Consider the following 22,683-nt stretch of genomic DNA (forward strand, 5'->3'; position numbering starts at 1 on the left):
AAGACTAGAGGTGAGCAGGGGCATAGTGTATGCACCAGGTTTAGGAGACTGAGACACAGGCAGGAAAACTAGCAGACACCTGAGAATGAAGGAGGAAGCCCAGCCTTAGGGAACAAGAAATGCTGGTCTAGGAAATGTGAGAGGTGTATCAGACCCTGAAGGCTACTCGGGTACGAGGGCTTTTCCTGGGACATCTCTGTACAAGTGGTGACCAACCTGACCTCCAGAAAGTACACACAAATGTGTTTGAAAACCTCCATTGGCCTGGGCCTGTTGTAATGTGTACAGGATACGGCTATTACAGAAGGATTCAATTGCTACTGCTGTGGATGAAGAACGAACTGGGGGAATTAATTTTGGACTTTAACACTAACAGCATCTAACACTCAGCAAAACACTAAACAGACTGTTTTTGCTTTCTTATAAGGTGCTGCCAAGATGAAGAAGAAAAATGTAACTTACAGTGAATCATCCTGCTTTTAAAAGCATGGTGTTCCCTCTGTTTCTTTGTGCATAACAGTAATTAGTCTCATTTTCCTCGTATTATCCCAATAACATAGAGGCTGTATTCAGTTTATTTTATACATCTCTTTCTTTAAATTTCTGTTGTTTACATCCACATGCTAATAGACTAATAGAAGTACTTGCTGTGTTTTAGTTGGACAACTGTGTGCCAGACACCATATATGCATATTATGATCTTATAATAATAACATTGTAAGTTAAGTATTATTATCCCTATTTTACATTTGAGGAAACTGAGGCTCATTAACTACCATACGCAAGATCATACAAGCTAATAAATGGGGAAGCCAGGCTATGGATCCAGGATTGTCTGATGCCAAAGCCCGCACTGCCTTCAAGCGAACACCATTCACAGGTACCCCTTGCTGTCTGAACTCTTACTATTCTCTGTTACAACTTGCAAAAAATTTTATTCAGAACTCACCATCTGAATAGAAAATCCACTATAATCTGCCTTTGGGCACCAATGAAAATGTTTATACTGTGTCTGGGTCTCAGTGATAAGATGTACCGCTGTGGTTGTAATTCAGCTGTCCTTCCCCTAGGACCTCACTACTTCAATGTGCTATGCATTACATATGTGCATCGGCCCCACGTTATCAAGTGAAAACTTTTTGTCTGATAGAGTGGAACTTGCTCAACTTGACATTTATCATTGGTCAGAAGAAGAAGAAGAGGAGCAATGAATATTCAATGTCAATCTTTAAAATAAATTTAAGTGATGCAGACAAAATAATGACTGCAGGTGCAAGTGACAGGAGTAGAAACATCACATTCAGAAATGCAATCACAGCCCAGTCTCATGTTGTCAAGAGCTGTATTAATGAAAGCAAAGAAATGCAAACAGACATAAGTTTTTTATCTTCTTCATCCCATTACTTTATCCCATTTGATAGCTAACAGCCACACACTTCTGCAGTCTCAAGAGCCAAGGAGAGAAGACTGTCCCAGGATTTAGCCACAGGCAAATCTCAGGCATTTATGGCTTCACTTAGTCCTTCACAGGCTCACCCTAGCCCATCCAATCTCACTCCATTAACTCTTTAATCAATATGTAACCACTCAAAATATTATCTTGCTTGCTTATTTTATTTTGCTAAATGTTATTTATACTTGTTATATTTCTTTAACATTTTATTGTATTATTCATTTACATTAATATATATCCACTGTACTGTGGTGGGAAAGCATACTCTGTATTATGCACACATGAATAACCACTGATTAAGCATTAAAGAACTGGTGTTTTAAATGCTTCATATTATGCAGAAATCATTGGTGGATTGTCATATATAACAATCCATGCATTGTGCATTAGATTTTAAACACTAATAAATGTCTTAGAATGTTTTAGTGATATTTAGGGAAACTGGTTGGGCTTTTTGGATGAGGTGGGAATGCTTTATTGTTCATCTCTTACAAGATAATGGAAAGGACTCCTACCATCTGGAAATTTACCAGCCAACGTATTTCCAGGAACAGACTAGATTCAGATAAAGGGTGATACCTGTACTATCAAAGGTTCTGATTGATCTCTGCCTAGATCATCAGTGACATGTAGAGGCTAAGACCACCAATTTTGTTGCGCTAAACCCTCCTTTGCATCTTGCTCAGATGTGGACCCTTGAACATCTGACAGCTGGTTAGATAACTGACTAGGTTCTGAAAACTCCAGCAAGAAATGCAGATAAAGTATTTCAGTCATCATTTGCCTCAGATGTTACTGGTTACATCTTATGATCTACGCCTCCCTAGCCCCCACTCCACATCTCCCACTACACAGCAGCTACCCATTTTCTCTGGTCCTCTAAAGAGTGTAATCATTGCTTTCAATTCCTCTCTTAGACACTTGGAAGCAGGATGAGGAGCAAGCAAATGCTCCTCATTGTTTCTAATTTTGAAGACCTGATTTCCTTTTTTTTTTTTGACACCCCACTATTTTGCCCAGAAGAGAAAGTAGCTCAATAAAATTTGGCAGACTTGTTGTGTCTGTACATATAGCCCTTTGTCTGGGAGGGAGGAGGGCCACAGAAGATGGAGACCTCCACCTGCATGAGGTGTGGGCTCCAGAGGTACCAAGGACAGCTACTGTGGGAGAGAGTTTGCCTGGCTGGAGACAATGGGGTAAGATTGTGCAATGTAATCGTGTGGGATTTCTAAAAAATTGTAACAACAATCATGAAAAGGGATAAAGAAGATATTCACTCATAGAATCTAAAACTTTCTCATGAATGAAGACTGAAGGCTAAAGATTACATTTAACCAAAGAAACAAAAAATGATTTGCAAAATCCAGGGAGACACTGCATGAGTGAAGTTAACAGTGCTCACACATTTGGATAAGAAAATAATCTAGATGGACAGTAAAATTAGGGTCTGCAGGAACTTCCCATCGCATCCCTGGTCCTGGGGGCTGTGGCAACTCTGTCTCTTCTAACCTGGAATCTGTTTAACAGCTCCTCAACATGGCACAGCCCAGGTTGCTGAGGAGATGCCCCTTTCTGTTCTTTGAGCTCCCAGAGCCCCCGCCACTTCTAGGTTTGGGGAACCATCTTTTAGCTTTGGACCTGCTGCTCAATGTGCTACATTATCTCCACTGTGCGGTCTTTTGAAAAGTCTTAATTTATTAATATAATAACTCAGAAAAATATTTCTAAAAATTAAATTTGAGGTGATTACCATTATCCTTTTACTATATACTTTCAATTCTTCATTTTCTCCTCTGAACTACAACCATATGCACATATATTTTCCAGAGTTGTAAACTCTTATATGTTAATATAACAATTATGCTTTTTAAAAAACTTAATCTAAAAATTTATGGATTTATACAGTTATTTTATTTATTAATTTTAATAGCTTAATATTATCAGTAACTATTATTTTATCATAATTGACTTTACTCCCAAACTGTCAGGTATTTAATATTACTTATTATATATATATAATAAATATTGCCACAATAAAAAATCTTTTGCATATAGCATTTAAAAATCATTTTTGATCCTTTCTTTGAGATATATATTGCAATGGGTGGGATTACCAGGTAAGATCATATAACCGTTCCGATGCCTTGTGATGTGTGAAATGGTCCTCAAGAGTGTGAAAACCATTCCCAATGATTCCCAAGATGCCCCACTGCACAGGATGCTCACATCCTCTCCAACCCTGTTTTGCAACTAATCATTTTTTCCTGTTTTACGTATTCTGATTTGTATTTATTCACTTTTTCTGGCTACTTTTTCATGTTTGTTTTTCCTGTTGCCCCAGGTATGTATTATATATTTATATGATTTGCCAATTATGCATTTCAGAAAAGGCATGGATTTTTACTGAAAAAAGCTATTAACCCCTTTCCTAACACATTACATATGTGTCTCAATTTTTAAGTTTTCCTGTTAGCTTTGTTTTGTTAGATTTTATTATACAGGTTTATATGGCTCTATTTGTTTTGATTATTGGAAACTCTTCTTGTTGTTCAGTCATTAGAAATAGCAGTCGTTGGGATGTTTTATGACCAATTGCTTTATTTCTGAAAAATAATGAACACTTCAGTCCATCCTGAGCTTTTTTAACAAGAGTGGAACATATTGCTTTCTCTTTATTGAGACTTTTGATTTCAATGCTGCAGAGGTACCTTAGCCAGTAAAGGGCCACTCCCTCCCGGGGTGGTCTGCATTCCTTTATGCTAATTTTGATTTTTACTTAAAATCCTATTTAAAAAAAAAATATTGGCAACATGCACACACACATACACAAAACATTGTGAGAACAAACACCATGTAAAATTAACAACAAAACAATTTATTTGTGTGTCAGATTTAGTCTAAGAGCTGTCAGATTGTATCCTTTATCTACACAGCTTTGATTGCTGCTCATGTCCTTTCAGTGTTATGGTTTTTCACTATGAATCAGCTAGTGCTTTAAAGCTGACACATGGTTTGTTGCTATTTACACAGTCACCAGCCAGTGGAAGAGCTAGGGCAGCCAGTACGAAAGGAGAGAGGTCCAGTTCCGATTCTCAGTCTAGCGAGCTGACTCCTTTATCATGATGCCACCTTGTCTTAAAAAACATCCAAGCCTCTCCCTTTTCAAGGCATGCAAAATAGATAAAACACAGTAGCCAGACTGTGTTTTAAAAATTAAAAATTAAAAAAAATTTTTTTAATTCCTGAAGCTTTTTCCTTGAGAATTCCTCTAAAGCAAGATAGATTTAGAGAATAAACCAACTATGCTAAGGCCATATTTTTTCCTACGTTTCAGAAAAAAAAGAAGTGTCTAGTGGTTTGGGGATTGCAACATATGGTAGAGAGTAGACACAATCCATTAATATACGATTCACAACAACGTAGTGTTACTGATGTCTACAGCCTCAAAACATATTGGTTGCTGTTACCAGCTTAATCTAAATACTGTCACTTATTTCTCAAGATGAGATGGAGGTGGATGATGATGTAAGACTGCCTTGCCTAATACTTTTAATTTAAAATTTTTTGCACTGGATAGAACCAAAGAGGTAGAAGCTGCTTGCTCCTTTACAAGAAATTCACCTTTTTGTAAAAACTGAGGCTTGGTTTGATTATATTAATAAGACTATCAGGAATAATTTGAGGCAGGTAAATACAAAAACCATAAAAATAGGAAGCTGTGGGGTGAGGTGAAAAAAGCTCAACATTTGGGGTCACAGAGCCTGGTTCAAGTCCTCACTTTGCCACTTAGCAGCTGGGATATCTTGGAGAAGATTCTAGATCTCTCCATAGCATCATCTGTAAAACTGAGATGAGAGCACCCACCCCACAGTGTTGTTATGATGATTAAATGATATAACAAATGTAACAGGACCTGGAACAGCTGTTCAATATGCATTAACTACTATTATTACCCCAAGGAACTGTACAGGACTAGATTTGTTGGCAACTGGCAATTAACAAAGAGAAGAATCAAAGCATTCTAATTTGGAAGTAAATGTGATCTCTCTTCGTACATATTCATACAGTCAGATCTTTCTAGTTGCTGACGCTAGAAACAGGCTCACAGTTCAAGGTCACTGCCACAAAGCCTTGGGTAACTATATTAGGTAGACTGATCAAGCAATTAGCTTGTGAATTCCAGCCACTCTAGAAGCTGAAATAGTTTTCCTCCTCTTGTTAAATTTGAACATGTAATCCAACATGTTTCAAACTCTCAATCCTAATTTTAAATTTCCATATCTTAACGTGCACACTGCAGAGTATACAAATAATGTCTCTCTTTCAGAAATCCTCTTCTCTGGCATTACACAAGCTCACTTTTCTCATGCAGGGTTTCCTCCACAAAGTCTAATAGGTTGGGCTAGAATGAGAGTCTCACTCTTTTAAATTTTCTCCAATCAAGACATCTGTTATCCCCTCTGCAAACGCAGGGGTGGGGAGGATCTTGACATTATTTCCATTGTTTCCTTTCTGGATTAGGATCACACAAATGTGCAGCTAATCTGAGAGTGGGTGTGGCTAAGTACTAAGTAAGCGTTCACAAGGAACCAAGAGGCCTCCTTCTCCCTTATATACTGATCTAGTAGAAGAGGACGAAAGGGAGAAGGGAAGGACATGAGTAGCGTGAAAGTGTTGTGCTCTAGCACTTTACATGTTTAATCTTCTTGAATCCTCAAAATAACCTGGGGATGGATCTTCATTTTAATTAGGAGAAATGACACAAAGAGTTTAAGTAACATGCTCGTGCTTGCACAACTAATAAGAAGTGACTGTGATAAAAACCCAGTTCTAACTGCATCCAAACCCAGTCTGAGTCTTTGAACTGTGTTACCCTGAAATGGGGGTAAGACTCATATAACTACAGGATTGGGATCATTTACTGATCATTAATACATTTTTTTTAGGACTGTGCAGGAAGTTAAGGGGCTGGATACCTATTCTTTGTGGTTCATAAGTAATTTCTTAAATAAAAAGTAGGGCAGGGTGCCTTGGTAGATGGGTGCTCTGACAGTAATTCAATTTGTGGATTTACTTGTCCCACTTTTGGGATTTTTTTTTTTGCGGGGGGATGGGGGCAGGGAAGACTAGCTACCAGCCTCTTCGAAATATAAGGATAATAAATCTTGAAACAGATCTCTTTTGGCTGGAGAAAAATCACCTGGGTTTTGTCCCTTGGCCATGTACGTGTAGGGAGAGTACGTCTCATTGTCCTGGTATTTTGAGAGCCTTAAGCACCTTCTACAGGGATTGGACCACTGTGAGAAACAGGCCTGATGTGAAGTGGCAGATGTTGGGAACAGTCCTGTCCCAGCTCTTCTGAGGACAGCTTGTTCTCCGGGATCTGACAGTAGTAAGTGAGACCACAGAGAGCTGGTAACATCTAGGGTGCAGGCAGCAGTGTATTTACTGGTACACTGGCTCTCCAAAACAAGCAGAAGCAAAACAACTAAAACTTTTTGCTTGTTTCTGTGGGGTGCTTACTACTCTCACTATGGCTGATTTCAAGCGATCGACATGACATCACTGAACACGGGGTTGGGGAGGGATGTGCACACTTTGACTCTCACCCAGTATGAATAGGCTCCAGCACACCCCTTGGCTGCAGGTTTATTAGGGTGTGAGGGACTCTGGGCTGACTGTTACATTAGAGAAAAGGCTTCCCACCATGAGAGAGCTCTTGCCTTCCCTGCCAGGCCCAGGTCTGATTTTAAAAATTAAGCTTTGTTAGCATAGACAGCGTCCACCCCTGCTGCAGAGGTGTACCTGCTCATCTCTGCATCTTTTGAGTGCCAGGAGCAACACCGCTTCAGCATCCTGGGGAGAGTCCACTGCAGCTGGAATCTTCACTGCCTCTGCTTGTGGGAAGAATGACTCTGAATGTGGCCTATTCTCTCCAGCTGGAGTGAGGCTGAGTATTGGAGGTGAGAGAGCTTCCTACGAAGTTCTCTGCCCTGTTTGAGTGGAAGCCCCATTAACTGAACTTAATACTGCAGTGGGCAGCCAACCCTGAAAACTCACCTTCACTGAGACTGATAGCTAGACTGGGCATTTAGTCTAGTCTTAGCATTTCTGACAAGAGCCCTGAGTTTCTGCTCTGAACAGAAACTGTTCAGGAGCTGGAGCAATGAGACAGGAGGAGCCCAGCTGGATTCCTAACCCTCAAGACATGCTCCGGGATTTCTGGATGTACCATGGGGACTGGGCTGCGGCTTTCAAAAGGGAAAGATGAGTTTTCGTGGCCCAGAGAGAGGTGATTAAAAGATGCTCAGCCAAGAGGAATATATTCATCCCTGTTGCTACAAGAAGTAGATAACGATCTGTCAAAAGATGCCTGAACACCACAAGTAAATGAAAATAGTTCACCTAACACCTTTTTGGGATTTTCCCCCACATATGAAACCATGAGAAGTAAAGGAAAAGATGTATATTTTCTTATTTTTGAACTTTAAAAGTTCTTCTTCACTCTCTACAGTTTGGCCTCTGAATCAAAACAAAGAAGGAAATGCGTTCAGAAAAGCCATTTCCTTTTCTTCCTCTCCCCCACCACCATGCTACTTCATTATGTTCTCCCTGACTTAGGGTGTTCCCAGGAGAATAAATAACACTGAGGGGGGCAAGAGGTTGGTGTTAGAAGATGTTGCTTCACGAAGAGAAATACTTCCCAGCAGGTCAGAGAGACGGTTGCTGGGCCTCTTGAGCTGATCTTTGAGAAGAAACAAAACGTCGTTGTTGGGTGGTGCTTTTATAAAAGCTCACACAATTGTCAGCAACTTCTTGTGGCTCTCCAGGCTTCCGACCGACCGCAGCACTGAATTCCTGGAAGGATATATTTTCCCATCGCGATCCTTGCCCAGGACATGATGGTTTTGTCCACGAGCTGCTGTAACTGCCAGCCTTTCAGGTTGTCCCCCACCATCATCGTCAGCACCTGGAAGAGCGCCCCGTTGGAAGTGCAGCCGTCTTGTCCATGTCGTAGATGCTGAAAGCAAACCTCAGCTTCTGCTCCTTGTCCCCCTTGACACTGAACAGGGAGGTCCCCAGGATGAATTCCCCGAAGTCCACCTCTCTATTGCCGTCTGTGTCGAAGACGTCTGTCACTCGCGGCACCCATGGGTTCTCCTGCAGCTCCGGCAGGGACATGAACTCCTCCACGCTCAGAGCGCCCGAACTGTCCGAGTCCAGCTCCTGAAACCGCTTGCCCAGCCGTTTAATTTCGTCTTCGTCAAAGTGGGGGCACATTTTGCTGGATAACTGGACTCATTTCCCATTGGGGGGCAAGACTGCTGATAGGGTCGGGGGAGGGAGCAGGGGAGGTGGGCGCACGCAGGGCTGGAGAAGGACTGTTACGCTGCCAGGTGGGGTGGGGGGGCTGGGGGGGCTGGGGGGGCGGGCTCGTGGGACCTCTCCCCCCGCACCGTCTCCTCTCACCCTTCCCTACCCGTTCGCAGGACCAGGCAAGAAAATGCGCAGCTCTGGGAGCCAGGCGGGGGAGAAGAGGGGGTGGGACCGGGGAGTTCGCAGGGGGGAAGATAGGAAGATAAGTAGGAGAGGGGAGCTGGGGGAATGCCCGGGACAGGCTCAGAGCAGGGATACCGGCTTTCTTCCTTCTCTCGGTACTTTAACCCTTATCTCTCTTGCTATTTTTAAAAACCTTCTTGTGCCAGTTTTCCTTCTTTCCTTGGAAATTAAACTCCAAGGGGGCGGGGCCGCAGCTGTATTAATCACCGCGGTATCCCCAGCATAGTGTCTGAAATGCAGTATGTGCTTAATATATGTTGAATGAATGTGTAAACTGCAAGCAGGGGCTCTTGATGCTTATTTGCAGGCCTAGTGTAAGGACTAGATGAGATAATACATCAAAGTGTTGATGTCATGAATACATCAATAGCTGACCGTTGAATAACATGGGTTTCAACCGTGTGCGTCCACTTATATGCAGATACTTTTCAATAGTAAATACTACAGTACTACGAGGTCAGCAGATGGTTGAATCCTCTGAGACAGAACCGGGGATACTGAGAAAGGATACCCAGGGCTGACTATAAATTATACAAGGATTTTCCACTGAGCAGAGGGTTGACACCCCTAACCCCCTGGCATTGTTCAAGGGTCAACAGTTTTTCCTAAATTCTCTGGGAGGGAAAGCCAGGATTGACATCCTTCTGGTACAGTGGCCAATGACATTTTTCAGAACATGGGGTTCAGGGTCTTTGTAAGAGACCACCCAGATATTACACAAAATTTCTCACATGGATCATCTACAGGCAGTAACACATTCTTGAGGAATATACACAATGCTGAATTCAGGGCCCTTTTCAAGAAGACACAGATCCCAAGACCATAGCCTCTGTCACCCCATTACAATACTTCAACTCCATCCTCTCATACCCAGTCCTTATCTTTGTTGGGCTAGTGCCTGGCAGCTGTCCTGCAGACCACTTTGGGGAATGGCTGTAATGTGTCCTGAGCAGCCTCTGCCATATTTTGAGAGTAAAAGTGGTCCCTAGGCTGTCTCACTCTTTCCCTCGTTGCTTCAGGTGGATTTGTCCGTTTTTGTTGAAGATGAATCTCACCCCTGCCTCCCATATTCCTTCTTCCTTTAGGAAGACATCAGTTACTCCAAATGCATACGAAGTACATTTGGTTCAAGAACAATGCAGCTCTGAGGGACTTGGGGGACTCCCATGACACTAAATCAAACTGAAGGGGCCAAACCCTCTCTCATTTAAAAAAAGGCCGCCACCTTTTCTGTGCTTTAGTTCAGCCAAAATATCAGCCTATAGGTAACCATGCTGAAACTGGCACAGCAAAGCCATGGAATACCTTACCATTAGATCTACACAGTTTAAAAGAAAAGGAAAGGTTCAGAGGCTAAAACATTTGATGACTGAATTATTATCCTGACTGAATTAACTAGATCTTAAAGAAGCATGGTAGGGTGGAAAGAATTTAGAATAGTATAATAGGGGCGGGGCGGCGGCTGTTAGCGCGAGACCGAGATGGTTAGCGCGAGACCTCGAGACCTCGAGACCGAGAGACCATTAGTTTTCTGCGGTTAGAGGTCTCTTTCTGGAGACAGTCAGCCGGGCTGTGGTCCCTATGACAGAGAGTGCGGTGAGAGGCGGATCGCGGTCTTCTCTCAGGGGCTCTCCCTTCCAGGCCCTCTGGCCTCGGGCTGGTGGGTGAGCCGGGGGGGCCCGGGGACAGGCTGAGAGCTGTGTCCTGCAGAGCTCCAGAGCCCTCGCCATGGCCCCCTACTGGCCGGGCGCAGGCCTTGAGGCAGCAGCGAACCTCTGCCCCATCCCCACCTCCGCCACGTAGTGACGGCAGCAGTCACCGTGGGTCACCGTGGGTCACCGTCCGTGGGACCCGGCCCTCGTCTGGGGGGTTTGAGAAGCCTGAGGGCTGGCTGGGTCCTGGGCGCCTGGCTACCTCAGTGATGACGGCTGCGCAGGATCTGGGGACCTGGCCCTGAGGGTGCTGCCAGCTGAGCTCTGCCTCTTCAGTGGGGCTGGGCACTGGCGGGAGGACCCAGACTGAGTACTGGACTAACGCTCCCGGGCAGGGTAACCGGCCCCCGCAGGGACCCCTTCCTCTTAGCCAGGGCCTGGGCCTCAGAGGGCGAAAGTCGAGCCTTGGGACCTTGAACAAGTAAAATGAGGGGTAATGATGTCGCTTTGCTTACAGAATTTGTTAAGTGTTAAGAGCCGCAAGGAGGTATGGAGACAGATCTAAATGCCTTCCCTTCCCTTTCTTGTCAGAACAGAGAATGACATTTGTTTTGGTGAGGTTTACAGGAACATCATGACCTCAAGAACAAAGGATCTGACACCAAGAAGTCTGCGTCAACTAACCACGCCGCTCCCTCACCTTTCCTATAAAAGGGCTTTGCTGAAAGCTTTCTGGGAGTTCGGCGTTTTCAAGGTATGAGCCACCCGTCTCCTTGCATGGCCCTGTAATCAACCTTTCTCTGTTCCAAACTCGATGTCTTGGGATTGTTTGGCCTCACTGCCCATGGGGCACACGGACTTGCATTCTGTAACAATAGGGCAATCAAATCTTAACTGTCCACTTAACAGCAGTAAACAACTTGGAGAATTTGCTTAATGTCAGTTTTCCCCATCTGTAAAATGGGGCTAATAATATATTTTAAACAGTTGTATGAGGACTAAAGCTGTTACTAGCCAATATGATAAATCATCATTATTGTTGTTATTATTACTAATTTTATTACTATTTACCCTGCTGGTGGAGATGAAGGCTTAAAGAAAGAATACTTGGCAGCCTGGGCACTTAAGTGTATGTGCATTCATTTAATGAACACTCCTTGTGTACCGTGTACAATATGCCAATCGCTGCTCTAAGCCCTTTGCCAGCATTAACTTCAGCTCCTCCAGGGCACTGTTCTTTGGGGGCTGATGGCAGATTTTCCATCGCAGGCTTGAGGAATGCAGTGACGGACCTCACTTGTACTCTTATGGAGTCCTCATGATTTTCTCCTGAGTAATGCCTTGATAGTTGTCCTTTAGGAAGGAGTCATCAGTGTGGAAACTCTTAAGTGTCTTCCTCTATACGGTGTGTTATTAGGAGGTAGCGAGGGGCAGTGGTGAGAGCATAGGAATTAAATAGACCAGGTTCCAGTCCCTGCTGTGCCCCATGAGCTGTGAGCTCTTAGAGGAGCTGTTACTGTCCCAGCCTCAGTGTCCTCATCTGTAAAGTGGTGATAATAATCACCTGCTTTGTATATTCTAAGAGTGAGGTGAGGGATTGCATATAGAAATATTATGTAGAAGGAGAAATATCGTCCCAAGAGTTAACTAATTTCATGGTGAAACAGACATTACCAGGAATATGGTACCACTTCTTTGAAATAAAATGGTGCATAATCAGAATTGCTTTACTCCTGCCTTGTAGAGTAGGTAATGTGATGCTGGATCTGAAATTTTAGTCAGTGTGAAGTCGAGTTCCCCATTGTTCCACATTTTATAAGCTTTGTAGTTCAGCATTATTATGGGACTCAATGCCATTGTTTGTTTTCTCCAGCCAGTATTCTTAGTCATTTCCATGGAAAACACTATTTGTCACTCTTTCCATTTATCACTGTAGGGGGATTTGGATTGCTGGACATTCACTGCAGGAAGCACATTAAAAGGACTGGCTGATTGTTTTGGAAAAAATCAGGATCCTGACACCACTTCCATTTCAGTAAGCCATTTTTTTTTTTCCTCAGGAGTTTTCAGGAAAAGGACTGTGAGGGGTTACATGCAAATACAACTGACACTGTAAAATAAAATAGAAACAGAAGTAATGAGAACTGAGGCTCATATAAAGCTTCATCTTCCAAGTTACTCAGCAGAACAAATTTCTGAGTAATTCACACAGTCCCTCTGGGAGCTTTACAGTTGGAAGCTCTCACCTTTCTGTGATTTTGCTGGGCACCATCTTTAACATCTGTTTGTATTGAGGTAGCCACTGTGTAGACTGTGGAACCACATCGCCGTGAGTTTAAAAGCATTCATGAGCATCAGAGTTCTCACCTGCAGCTCAGAAATACTATAATGGTGTCATATAATGTTATTATAGGTTTAAGTGGGATAACATCTAAAAATTAAGAAAAAAACCACAACACTAAAAGAGCACACCAGCGCACATTAGGGGCTCAAGAAATTTTATACCTTGTCTCCTTACTTTTCCCTTTCCTACTCCTTTATTTGCTTTCTCCAAAGCAGAAATTTGACTCTGGCTCTATGTGTTTTCCTTGGATGTGACAAACCTTGTTTGAAGTTTAAATCCATTTAACAAATATTTCAACAACATGGATGGACCTAGAAGGTATTATGCTAAGTGAAATAAGTCAGAGCGAGAAAGACAAATACAGTTTTCACTTATATGTGGAATCTAAAAAATAAAACGAATGAATATTATAATACAGAAACTGACTCACAGACACAGAGAACAAACTAGTTGGCTCCCGTTGAGGAGAGGGGTCGGGGGAGGGTCAAGGGAAGATAAGGGGATTTAGAGGTACTACTAGGTATAAAATTAGTAAGATTTAAGGATGTAATGTACAGCGCAGGGAAAATATGGGTAATATTTTATAATATCTTTATATGGAGTATGATCTATAAAAATAGTGAATCCCTATATTGTACACCTGAAACTAATATTGCAAGTCAACTCTACTTCAATAATAAAACAATCCATTTAACACATATATATTGAGCACCTACTATGTGCCAGCCAGGCCCTGTGCCAGGTAATGGAATTTTCTGTGGTGAACAAGACACAGTCCCTTGACAAATCTACAGTTTAGTAAGTGGTATGGCTTTAAGGATGTATCACTATTTGCTCAGTCTTTTATGTTTATCATGTATATTCAAAAGGATCAAGGGTTATATGCTTGATTTTCTTTTGTAATTCTGGGATGGTGTTTAATGTGAGCTTTGGAATATATGGTTTTTCAATCATAGTTTTGATATTTAACAACTGTGATCTTGGGCAGAGTTACTTATCTGAGCCACTGTTTGCTCATGTGTAAAACAAGGATACAATTGCTAACTTATAGCATCATTTTCAGAATTAAATGAGATAAAATGCATAAAGTATTAGACTCAGTGCCTAGCACATAGTAGGTACAAATATGGTAGATATTACAATTATTGCCTACTGGAGACTTGTCTAGAAAATTCTAATTCTAGTAGATTGTTTGTATATATACACATGCAAATATACTCAAGTACTCATTTGTTTTCTACACAAATATCTGTTGAGCATCTGCAATATGAGAGGCATATGGTAGTGACCTAAGGCAGATACTTTCCCAGCTGTCTCTGTCCTCATGGAGCTTACCGTTTGTAGGGAAGATTCACGTGAACCAAATTATCATGCCCATAAATGTACAGGGGCACCTGTGGTGAGTGTCACAGATGAGAAGTAACACAATAGGAATTTAATCTTAAGCTAGTCAGAAAGATTAACAGAACTTTAATTGGGGAAGTGATGATTGAGCTGAAATCTCAGGGAGAAGTTAACTGGTTGTTTAGGCAGGGATGCGTGTTCCAGGAAGAAGGACTTCCATGTGCAGAGGCACCGGAACAGGAAGAGCATATCAAGTAGGACAAACTTAAAGGCCAGTGTGGCCAGAACAGGAAGGTCAAGGGAGAGCATGGTATTAGATCAAGTGAAGAGATGATCTGACTATGCCTTAGACACTGAAGAAAGGGCAACATTTATTCAATCATTCCTTTACAGGGCATCATTTATCCAACTATGTTTTGACATATAAAGCATTGAGGGCATTCAGAGATGGTCCCTACTCAGAAAGCTTACCTACTGCTGAATGAACTGAGGCATTAGGGATTGTGATTAATTACCACACAAGATGGAAAAAGAAAGATGTCATCAGAGAGGTAAGGGCAAAGAGCTATAAGAATTCAGAGAACTGAGAAATTGTTGAGAACTTCCTAGAATTCTTGCTGGGGACAAATGGAGGAAGATTTTTTTTCCCAAGAAGTATTGTTTGATCCTGATGAAGAAAAGGGTGACAAATACCATAATCATAGAAGTGGGAAAGGGAGTAGGCATAGATACCAGCAACTAGTTTAATGCGGCTGAAATACTTGAGCAAAATATGAGAAGGTTAGCTGGAAGGAAACAGATCAAGGGGAGTTTTGAATGTTTGGCTGAAGACACTTGGTTTCCATATGACAGGGAAAGCACAGATGAGTGACCAAATCAGAATTTTATTCTAAAAAGATCAATCTGGCATTGTTAAGGGTGAGCTGAACAGGGGGAGTGCCTGGCAGTTGGGAGAGTGGCCAGCAAACAATGACAACTATGCATGTTTGTCTGGAATATGAGAGCCTGAGCTAGGATGAAAGAGGCACTAGAGGTGAAAGGTGAGGTGTATTCATTTGCTAGGGCTGCCATGACAAGTACCAGAAACTGGATGGTGCTTTCAACAGAAATTTATTGTCTCCTAGTTCTGGAAACTAGAAATTTGAAATCAGGATGTTGGCAGGGCCACATTCCCTCTGAAACCTGTAGAGGAATCCTTCCTTGCTTATTCCTAGTTTCTGATAGTTTGCCAGCAATCTTTGGTGTTCCTTGGCTTGAAGCTGCATAAATCCATACTCTGCCTTCGTGGTCACATGGTGTTCTCCCTGTGTGTCTGTCTTTGCATGCTAGTTGTCTTCCTATAGGGACACCAGTCATGTTAGATTAGGGACTCTCTCTACTACAGTGTGACTATTTAATCTCATCTTTGATGACCCTATTTTCAAACCAGGCCCTATTCTGAGGTACCAAGGCATTAGCTCCTTGGGACTTAAACCTATCTTTTTTTGGGGTACAATTAGACCCATAACACTAAGCCCGGTGTCTTACTGGACAGAAGGACAGAGGGAGGAAACAAAGGTGAGACTCCAAATGTGACTGCACTGGCTTCCCTGGCTGACCAGCCCTGGGCTTGGATGTTGCGGGAAGCCACCTCTACTGTGTGATGAAGGGCTCACACGGTGTGTGTAAGGGCTCCAGGGCTCCCTGCCCCGCACCCCCTGACGATACTGGCTTCTTATCCAACTCCCACAGCCACATGGGAGGAAGTGTCTTCAGAGGAAATGTCGGGGCAATTTCTCACATTCTTAGACTTGGTTAATACCATCTGTGAGATACAAAAAAGATGGTTTTCTGATATTTTGTGACACTTCACATTATAGCCACTAGGTGATGATCTTCACACATTTCCTTTTATTTATTTATTTATTTATTTTTTCAAGCTGGAATCTTTAGAGCCTGGAGAGTTCACTGTTTAGCACTGGGAATAATTAGGGAGGAGTCCCATTTCATGTGATTCTCCCACAGATTTCAGTGTATGGAAATCTAAAAAAGTGGAAGGAAGACTGTCTTTCACAATAGTCCTAATCAGTCTGAGCACTGTTCACACCTTTTAGTTGCATAGTAAATAACATTTCATAAATATTCACGAGTTCATTGAATTCAACCAGGGGAAAAACAAGGACTGTTAACAGTATGCGATCATGGGTATAACGGATGCTCAAGCATCTCTGGTATATAAAAGAGGAGACCCTTATTCCATGTTATCTGTTTAATTGCTCATTAGCATGGTTAAGGCGAGACACTTGCTGGAATTAGTTTTCACTGTATCAGAATTAAAACTTCTGTCATTTATAGTAACCAGAGAGCAACAGAGAAGCAGCCCTAGCTTTGTGATGATATGGGGTGAGGAGAAAACAAGACTAGAGAATTGTAGGTCTCCAGTTTGTGCACCCAGCAACCGGACTTTGAAATACCATTGACCACATTTAAAGAAAGTAGTTACTGTTGTTTCTGTAAAGATCTGTTTTAAGTTCAGGCTAATGGTTTGTATAAGCCACCTTCATGTTTTCCCACGAACCTAGAAGCTGAGTTGGAGAAAAGGAATAACATGATACTGTAAATGCTGGTTAAGCCAGCACATTGCAAAACAGAAAATTCCAGAATCATGTATTTCACAAGTCCTCCCCCCAAAAGTCTTCAGTTCTAGAACATGTAATAATATAAAAGAACATTTATGTTGGAATTATAAGGTGCTTCTGCTTTTTTGGAGATGGGCCCAGGAGTAATCTTTTGCATGTGTTTATTATTTATCAAATATTTTTTCTTCTATGTGCATAGCTCTATACTCAGGGAAGGAGAGAGGAACATTTGCTAAGCTAGGTGTTCTCCATAAACTATCTCATTAAATACATTTTATTACTTACAAGCAGACTCTATTATTATTCCCAGTTTTGGGGTGAGGATGTGAAGTTTGAGAAGTTTCACAGCTTGCACAGACACAGTGATGGAGCCAGGAGTCAAACCCTAGGATGTCCACTTCCAGAACTGAAATTCTTTCCATTATTCCAGACTGCCTTCCATACTAGAAAGGATGTCCCTGCCCTCATGGAGATAATGGTGGGCTCCAAGGCAGAACACAGGAAAAGTCAAAGACCTATAATTTATTCCTGGGTCTAGCTGTGGCTGCATAACAAGTGGGCCAGGGAAGGTGGCCACCTGTAATTTTAGAATCCCTGAGGAGGGCAACACTAAAAGCACGTGGAGTCCTGTGCATCCAGGGTGGTTTGGTGCAGTGTCTCTGGAGGGTGGGGCCAAATTGCATTGCTTTTAATTTCGTGCCTTGATGTCTTGCTCACGCTCTGACCAGAGGGTTCTTCACTCTACAGGGGCTTCCCTCCTCCAGAAAGCATTCTCTGATTCCTTCTTGCTTTTCTGTGAGTGAACCATGGGCTTGCCTGTGTCACTGTTCCACCTTGCATCTTCTTCTACTGCTGCCCCTGTGGGGTGTGGTCTAGGGCAGCGGTCCCCAACCCCCAGGCCACAGACTGGTACTGGTACCGGTCCGTGGCCTGTTAGGAACCGAGGTGCACAGCAGGTGGTGAGCGGCAGGCGAGCCAGCAAAGCTTCATCTGCCGCTCCCCATCGCTCCCCATTGCTCACATTATCACCAGAACCCCCCCCCCGACACCCAGTCTGTGGAAAAACTGTCTTCCACGAAACCAGTCCCTGGTGACAAAAAGGTTGGGGACCGCTTGTCCAGGGGGTTTCTTCACAAGTCTGTCTCTACCTGCCTGTGAGCTCTGTATTCATCTCTGCGTCAGCTGCACCTGGCTTGGAGCTGGCACACAGGGATTCAAGACATGTTTGCTGACAGATGAATGAATGAATGAATGAGTGAATTTGTTCTGGTAGCGGAGTAAGAGAAGGTGAGGCCTTTCTGAGACTGGGCTGCCTTTCTTCATGCACAGTTCCACTCCACATCATAAAAGGACATAGGTACAGCTTTGTGTTTCTTCAGGTTTCCAGAAAGCACTACCTGGATAGGTTCCATCTGACCTTATGCTTGGCTTAAATACTAAACTTAATTACTTAGGCTAGTCCAAGGGAGGCACTCAGCTGTCAAGGTGGTTCTTGAATTACACAGGTTTTCAATTTAAAGCAATCTACAGTCATTAACTCTCCCTGCCTCACCATAACTTTCATCAGGTTGAAGAGCAGACAGTGACATTTTAAATTGAAAAAGGAAGGAGTAGAGATGAGAAAGGTGCAGGAGGCTGTTGAGATGTGACCTAGTTGTCAAGAGCAAAAAAGGACTGCATTAAGACTCCCCCCTCCCCCACTCCCATACCATTCCGTCTGGGTCTTTAAAAATAAACTGCAAAGAAAATTGACAGGCATTGAAGCTTCTTGATGGGACTGTGTGATCTCTTCAGATTTCAGTGTATAGTTGACTAACCCATTACTCTTCCCCACAAAAAATTAACAAAGGGAAGAATGGGTCTGCCGTGAGAAAGCTCCATTTTCTCAGTGAACAGATATTAATAGGTTTCACACTAGATGCACGTTTTGGTGGTCTGGGGGCAGTGGTCAGGGATGGAGAGCCCACACTGGAGGCCAGTCAGTTCATTGTCCTCCGCTGTGTCCCAGGATCCAGATCTTCAGCTAGTTAGGTTGGGATCCCTCTAAACACACCTGCTTGAGACCCACAGCATTCTCTTAAGCTGGACATGCTGCTCGGCTCAATCTTAAGGGCAGGAAACAGGCTTCAGAGAACTTAAGTCATTTGCTGAAGGTCACTCAGTTGGTTCATGGCAGAGTCAGGACAAATATGATAACTACCATTTATTCAGCACCTACCACATGTCAGACACTTTTATGTACATTATCTCTGTTCCTTACACCAAGCCGAATCATCAAATATTCTTCTCTCCATTTTGCATAGGAGGAAACTCAGAGAGGTTAAGTAATTTGTGTTCATGATGTTTTGATGTACCTTTTACATGTGGATATTTTGACACCGTGGTTGTTTTTGCATTTGCACCTCTACTGTGGTCCTAAAGATAGACCATTTACACTTCAGCTTAAAAAAATTACCTAATAACGAGCTTCACAAACATCTTCACTCCACCCCTGTTCCATGGCCTCATCCCTTACTGGATGAAGTTCAGGAATGGGGGATGCCAAGGATGGGTAAGATTAAGAATGAATTAAAGGTCAGGTTGGTGTTGGGTGCCAGGAATGGGGTGAGGTCAAGGACTGATTAAGCTCAGGGATGGGGTGAGGGTCAAGTTGAAGGTGAGGTCATGGGTGGAATGGGGCAGAGTTTCTTAATGTGCACTTTCCTTAATAATAAAAAAACACTGAAATGATTAGTGATTTATTTTAAGACTATTTCAACATTTCCTTTTCCTTTTCCCTGCCCTATGTAATCGAGGTCTCTGGATTCCTGAAATAGAGCTCTCTCCAGTGCAGTGTTCCACTTCTTGCTTAGTAAGTATTTGTTTCCCTAAATACTCAGTGACAACACAAGGAGACCCATGGATTCAGAGGCAGAAAAACCTTGTAAAAACCCAGGAAGATATGGATTCAACTGAGGCTCACAGAGATTCAGTAACTTTCCCGAGGACATAAAACTGCCTCCTCACAGTAATGATGGAGCAAGGGTGACTCCCAAGACTAAGGTCATTCCAGTGGTCTGGTTGCCCTTCTCCCTTCTTCCTGATCAGTGCAAGGCATGATCTCCCTCCCTGCAGGTTGGACCTCTGCAGTTGCAGAAGCTGCACATTCATAGATGGTCAGGCTGCCAGCGCTTTCCTTCAGCTGGCCCCATCCCCACCTTCATCTGCCATGAGGGACTGTTCTGGACATTCTTTTGCCCTTCCAGATCCACTTTCCACCTCTTCCCATCCTGCTTTGTGCCCTGGGGAGGTTCTATATGGACCACATTCACAGGCTTCCTTGGCTTAAGGCAGTGGTGGAAGATTGGAGGGCCAGAGGAGACTAAGGTCAGGTATTTACTTCCTGGCTCTCTCTCAGCCAGGTCACTGTGGCATGGCTATGTCCCTAACCAAAGGCTGAAGATCCTATTAGAATGCCCTCTCCTGTGCCTCCCTGGGTTCTAGGAGTGGCTCTCTCCATTTTTCCCTTTGAGCTAAGGTGTGGTAATGGCTCCTTCACTTTACTTGCCCTGAGAGATTGCACTATTTCTGTTGGTTTCCTTAAACCATACCTCTGCCAAGAGTTTCTTGAAAACTCTCCTTAGACTGAGTATGCTATCCATTCCCTGCCCAAACTGTTTCCTCTTCCTTCTTGACTATTCCCAGTTGGTTAAAAGGCACATTATTCAACCCAATATTTAAAGGAGACTTTCAAAAAGAGGTATCATCATATATCTGAATAATTCCTTGAAGAGTTTTGGGAGTTTCCTAAGCTGTGATCTGCTGCCTTCCTTTTCCTGGTTTGTAAATAACAGATTTCACAAAACTGTTGCCCTGGAACTCTTAAATTCAGTCAGTGACTCAAAAAAAAAAATTACATTTTTTTGCTGAGTCAGAGGGAAATGAAGGCAATGTAAAGCCTGCGATACGTGTTCCCCTGTGGAATCGACCCACGAGTCCAGTGTGGGCAGAGGCACAGCTATACTAGGAGGATCGTGAAGAAACATCTGAGGTCAGTTTAAAATTCCTCTCTGAAAATTGCTGGAGTCTGGCCTACAGAATTGGACCTGCAGTTTCCTAGGTGACTCTGGGAGCAGATAAAGCCCTACAATTTAAAAAAAAATGAGTTTATCCTCCAGAGAGATTGCAGCTAGACAGCTCTGGTGTTGCCAAGAGATGGGAGGTGAATAGATCAAGGTTCTGACAGGGGACCAAGTATTAATGTCCAACTGTGAGAAACAGGTGGAAAAAAGCATCTTTCATGTCATGTTACTAGGTGACCATATATTATTCATTAGGCAAATGAGGATTTTTTTTTCAGGGTGAAATTGTTTAATTACTTTGTGACAACATACATGGACTAGGACTGTACCTGGAAACTGGGAGGTCAGAGGAAAGTCTTTCTCAAGAGCACCTGTTGGGAGAGGTACCCTCCAGAACATACCTGCTTCTGCCGTGCTGTGCTCTGTACCCTTCCCCCTGGGGAGAACAAAGGAGGAGGGATGTGTTCATTAAACTACCATTTTATTAACTCTTCACAAGAAGTTACTGAAAAGATGAAGAAGCTGAGACTGAGGTGGGTTAGTGATTTTTCCCAAGTCAAGTGGATGGTGGAGGCAGGCTTCAAATATGGCTTCTCTGATTTCAAATCCAGTCCTACTTTCTTCACACTAATAGCCCAGCAAAGTATGACATTTGAGGCAAAAGGGATGGCAAGCAAAGTAATGACAAGCATGCTTCCTTCTTCTGACCTTTTCTGGGAGAAAGCTAAACAGCAGGTAGAGACTCATGGATTGAGTGATAGAAAATCCAGCAGGCACAGGGCCTTCACAGAGGAGACTAAGCTCAGCCAATGAGCTGAAGATGGGTTTCATTTAATTACATTGTACCTTTACATTCTGTGAGGGTGACATCCTGAAATTCTGTCTTAGGTTGTTCAAGACAAACATCCCAGTCAGTGCGCAAGGATATGCACTCCGTTTAAATGCACACAGGTGAGCAACATTGCAAAGCAAATTGTTACTGCACAGACCAGAATATGCAGTAGTGCAGGCCACCATCACTGAGAAGTGCTCCATACATGTTCTTAACATTCCCTGAAGCTGGGGGTAGCACCCACATCTCTACACACACATGGATGTTATCATAATCTTTATTTCTGTCTCTGAAGTTCCAATTAAGGGTACACCTCTCTTCCATTCTCCTCATTCCTACCTCTCGTCCCCTTCCAAATTCAGCTGACCTGGAAAATGGGCCCAGGGTTGTCTAAACAACCATAACTTGATCCTGATATCAGCCTCTTATCCAGTTGCTTCCAGCTCACTACATCCAGAATTTTCCAAATACCTCTCCCCTGAATTTGCCCCATTAAAAACCAGGGTTGAAATAAGATATGGTGTGTTTTGCACATATCATCTGAACAGTTTATGGCTTTTGCTGATTATTTGTTTGTTTTTCAAAATCTGCCTCCTTTTTTGTCCACACTTAATTTGGTTTTGTTTGAAATTACTGATAAATCCATACAGCCCTGGAACAGTTGAAGCCTCATCATCCTTAAGGATATAAGTTACTTTGTGGTTATCATATTTGGGTATAGGCTCAGTATTTTATAAGCATTAATTATCTGCCTTAATTTTCACCACAATCCTATAAAGTAGACATTATCACCCCCATTTGCAGAAGCTGAGGCTCAGA

The 22,683-nt window shown here is 42.8% G+C and overlaps 2 protein-coding genes across 4 annotated transcripts in view; both read right to left on the reverse strand.

The window, feature by feature from the left end:
- Nucleotides 1-22,683, reverse strand: part of GRIN3A (glutamate ionotropic receptor NMDA type subunit 3A) — a 161,076-nt gene that overhangs the window by 12,589 nt on the left and 125,804 nt on the right. Inside the window, exon 7 of one of the 3 annotated variants that reach the window (XM_067041098.1) lies at nucleotides 11,716-12,775. The exons of the other annotated variants lie outside the window; for them this stretch is intronic. Within the exon in view, the coding sequence (XP_066897199.1) occupies nucleotides 12,722-12,775 (54 nt within the window). The 3' untranslated portion in view covers nucleotides 11,716-12,721. Of the gene's footprint in view, nucleotides 1-11,715; nucleotides 12,776-22,683 lie in introns of those variants that run through there. 3 annotated transcript variants of the gene reach the window in all.
- On the reverse strand, nucleotides 8,248-8,763 carry PPP3R2 (protein phosphatase 3 regulatory subunit B, beta). The gene is given in 4 exon segments (XM_059072871.1): nucleotides 8,248-8,354; nucleotides 8,357-8,458; nucleotides 8,461-8,736; nucleotides 8,739-8,763. Coding segments are annotated over 4 exon segments (510 nt in total).

Source organism: Kogia breviceps, chromosome 8 (assembly GCF_026419965.1).
Source record: "Kogia breviceps isolate mKogBre1 chromosome 8, mKogBre1 haplotype 1, whole genome shotgun sequence".
NCBI classification, from domain to species: Eukaryota; Metazoa; Chordata; class Mammalia; order Artiodactyla; family Physeteridae; genus Kogia; species Kogia breviceps.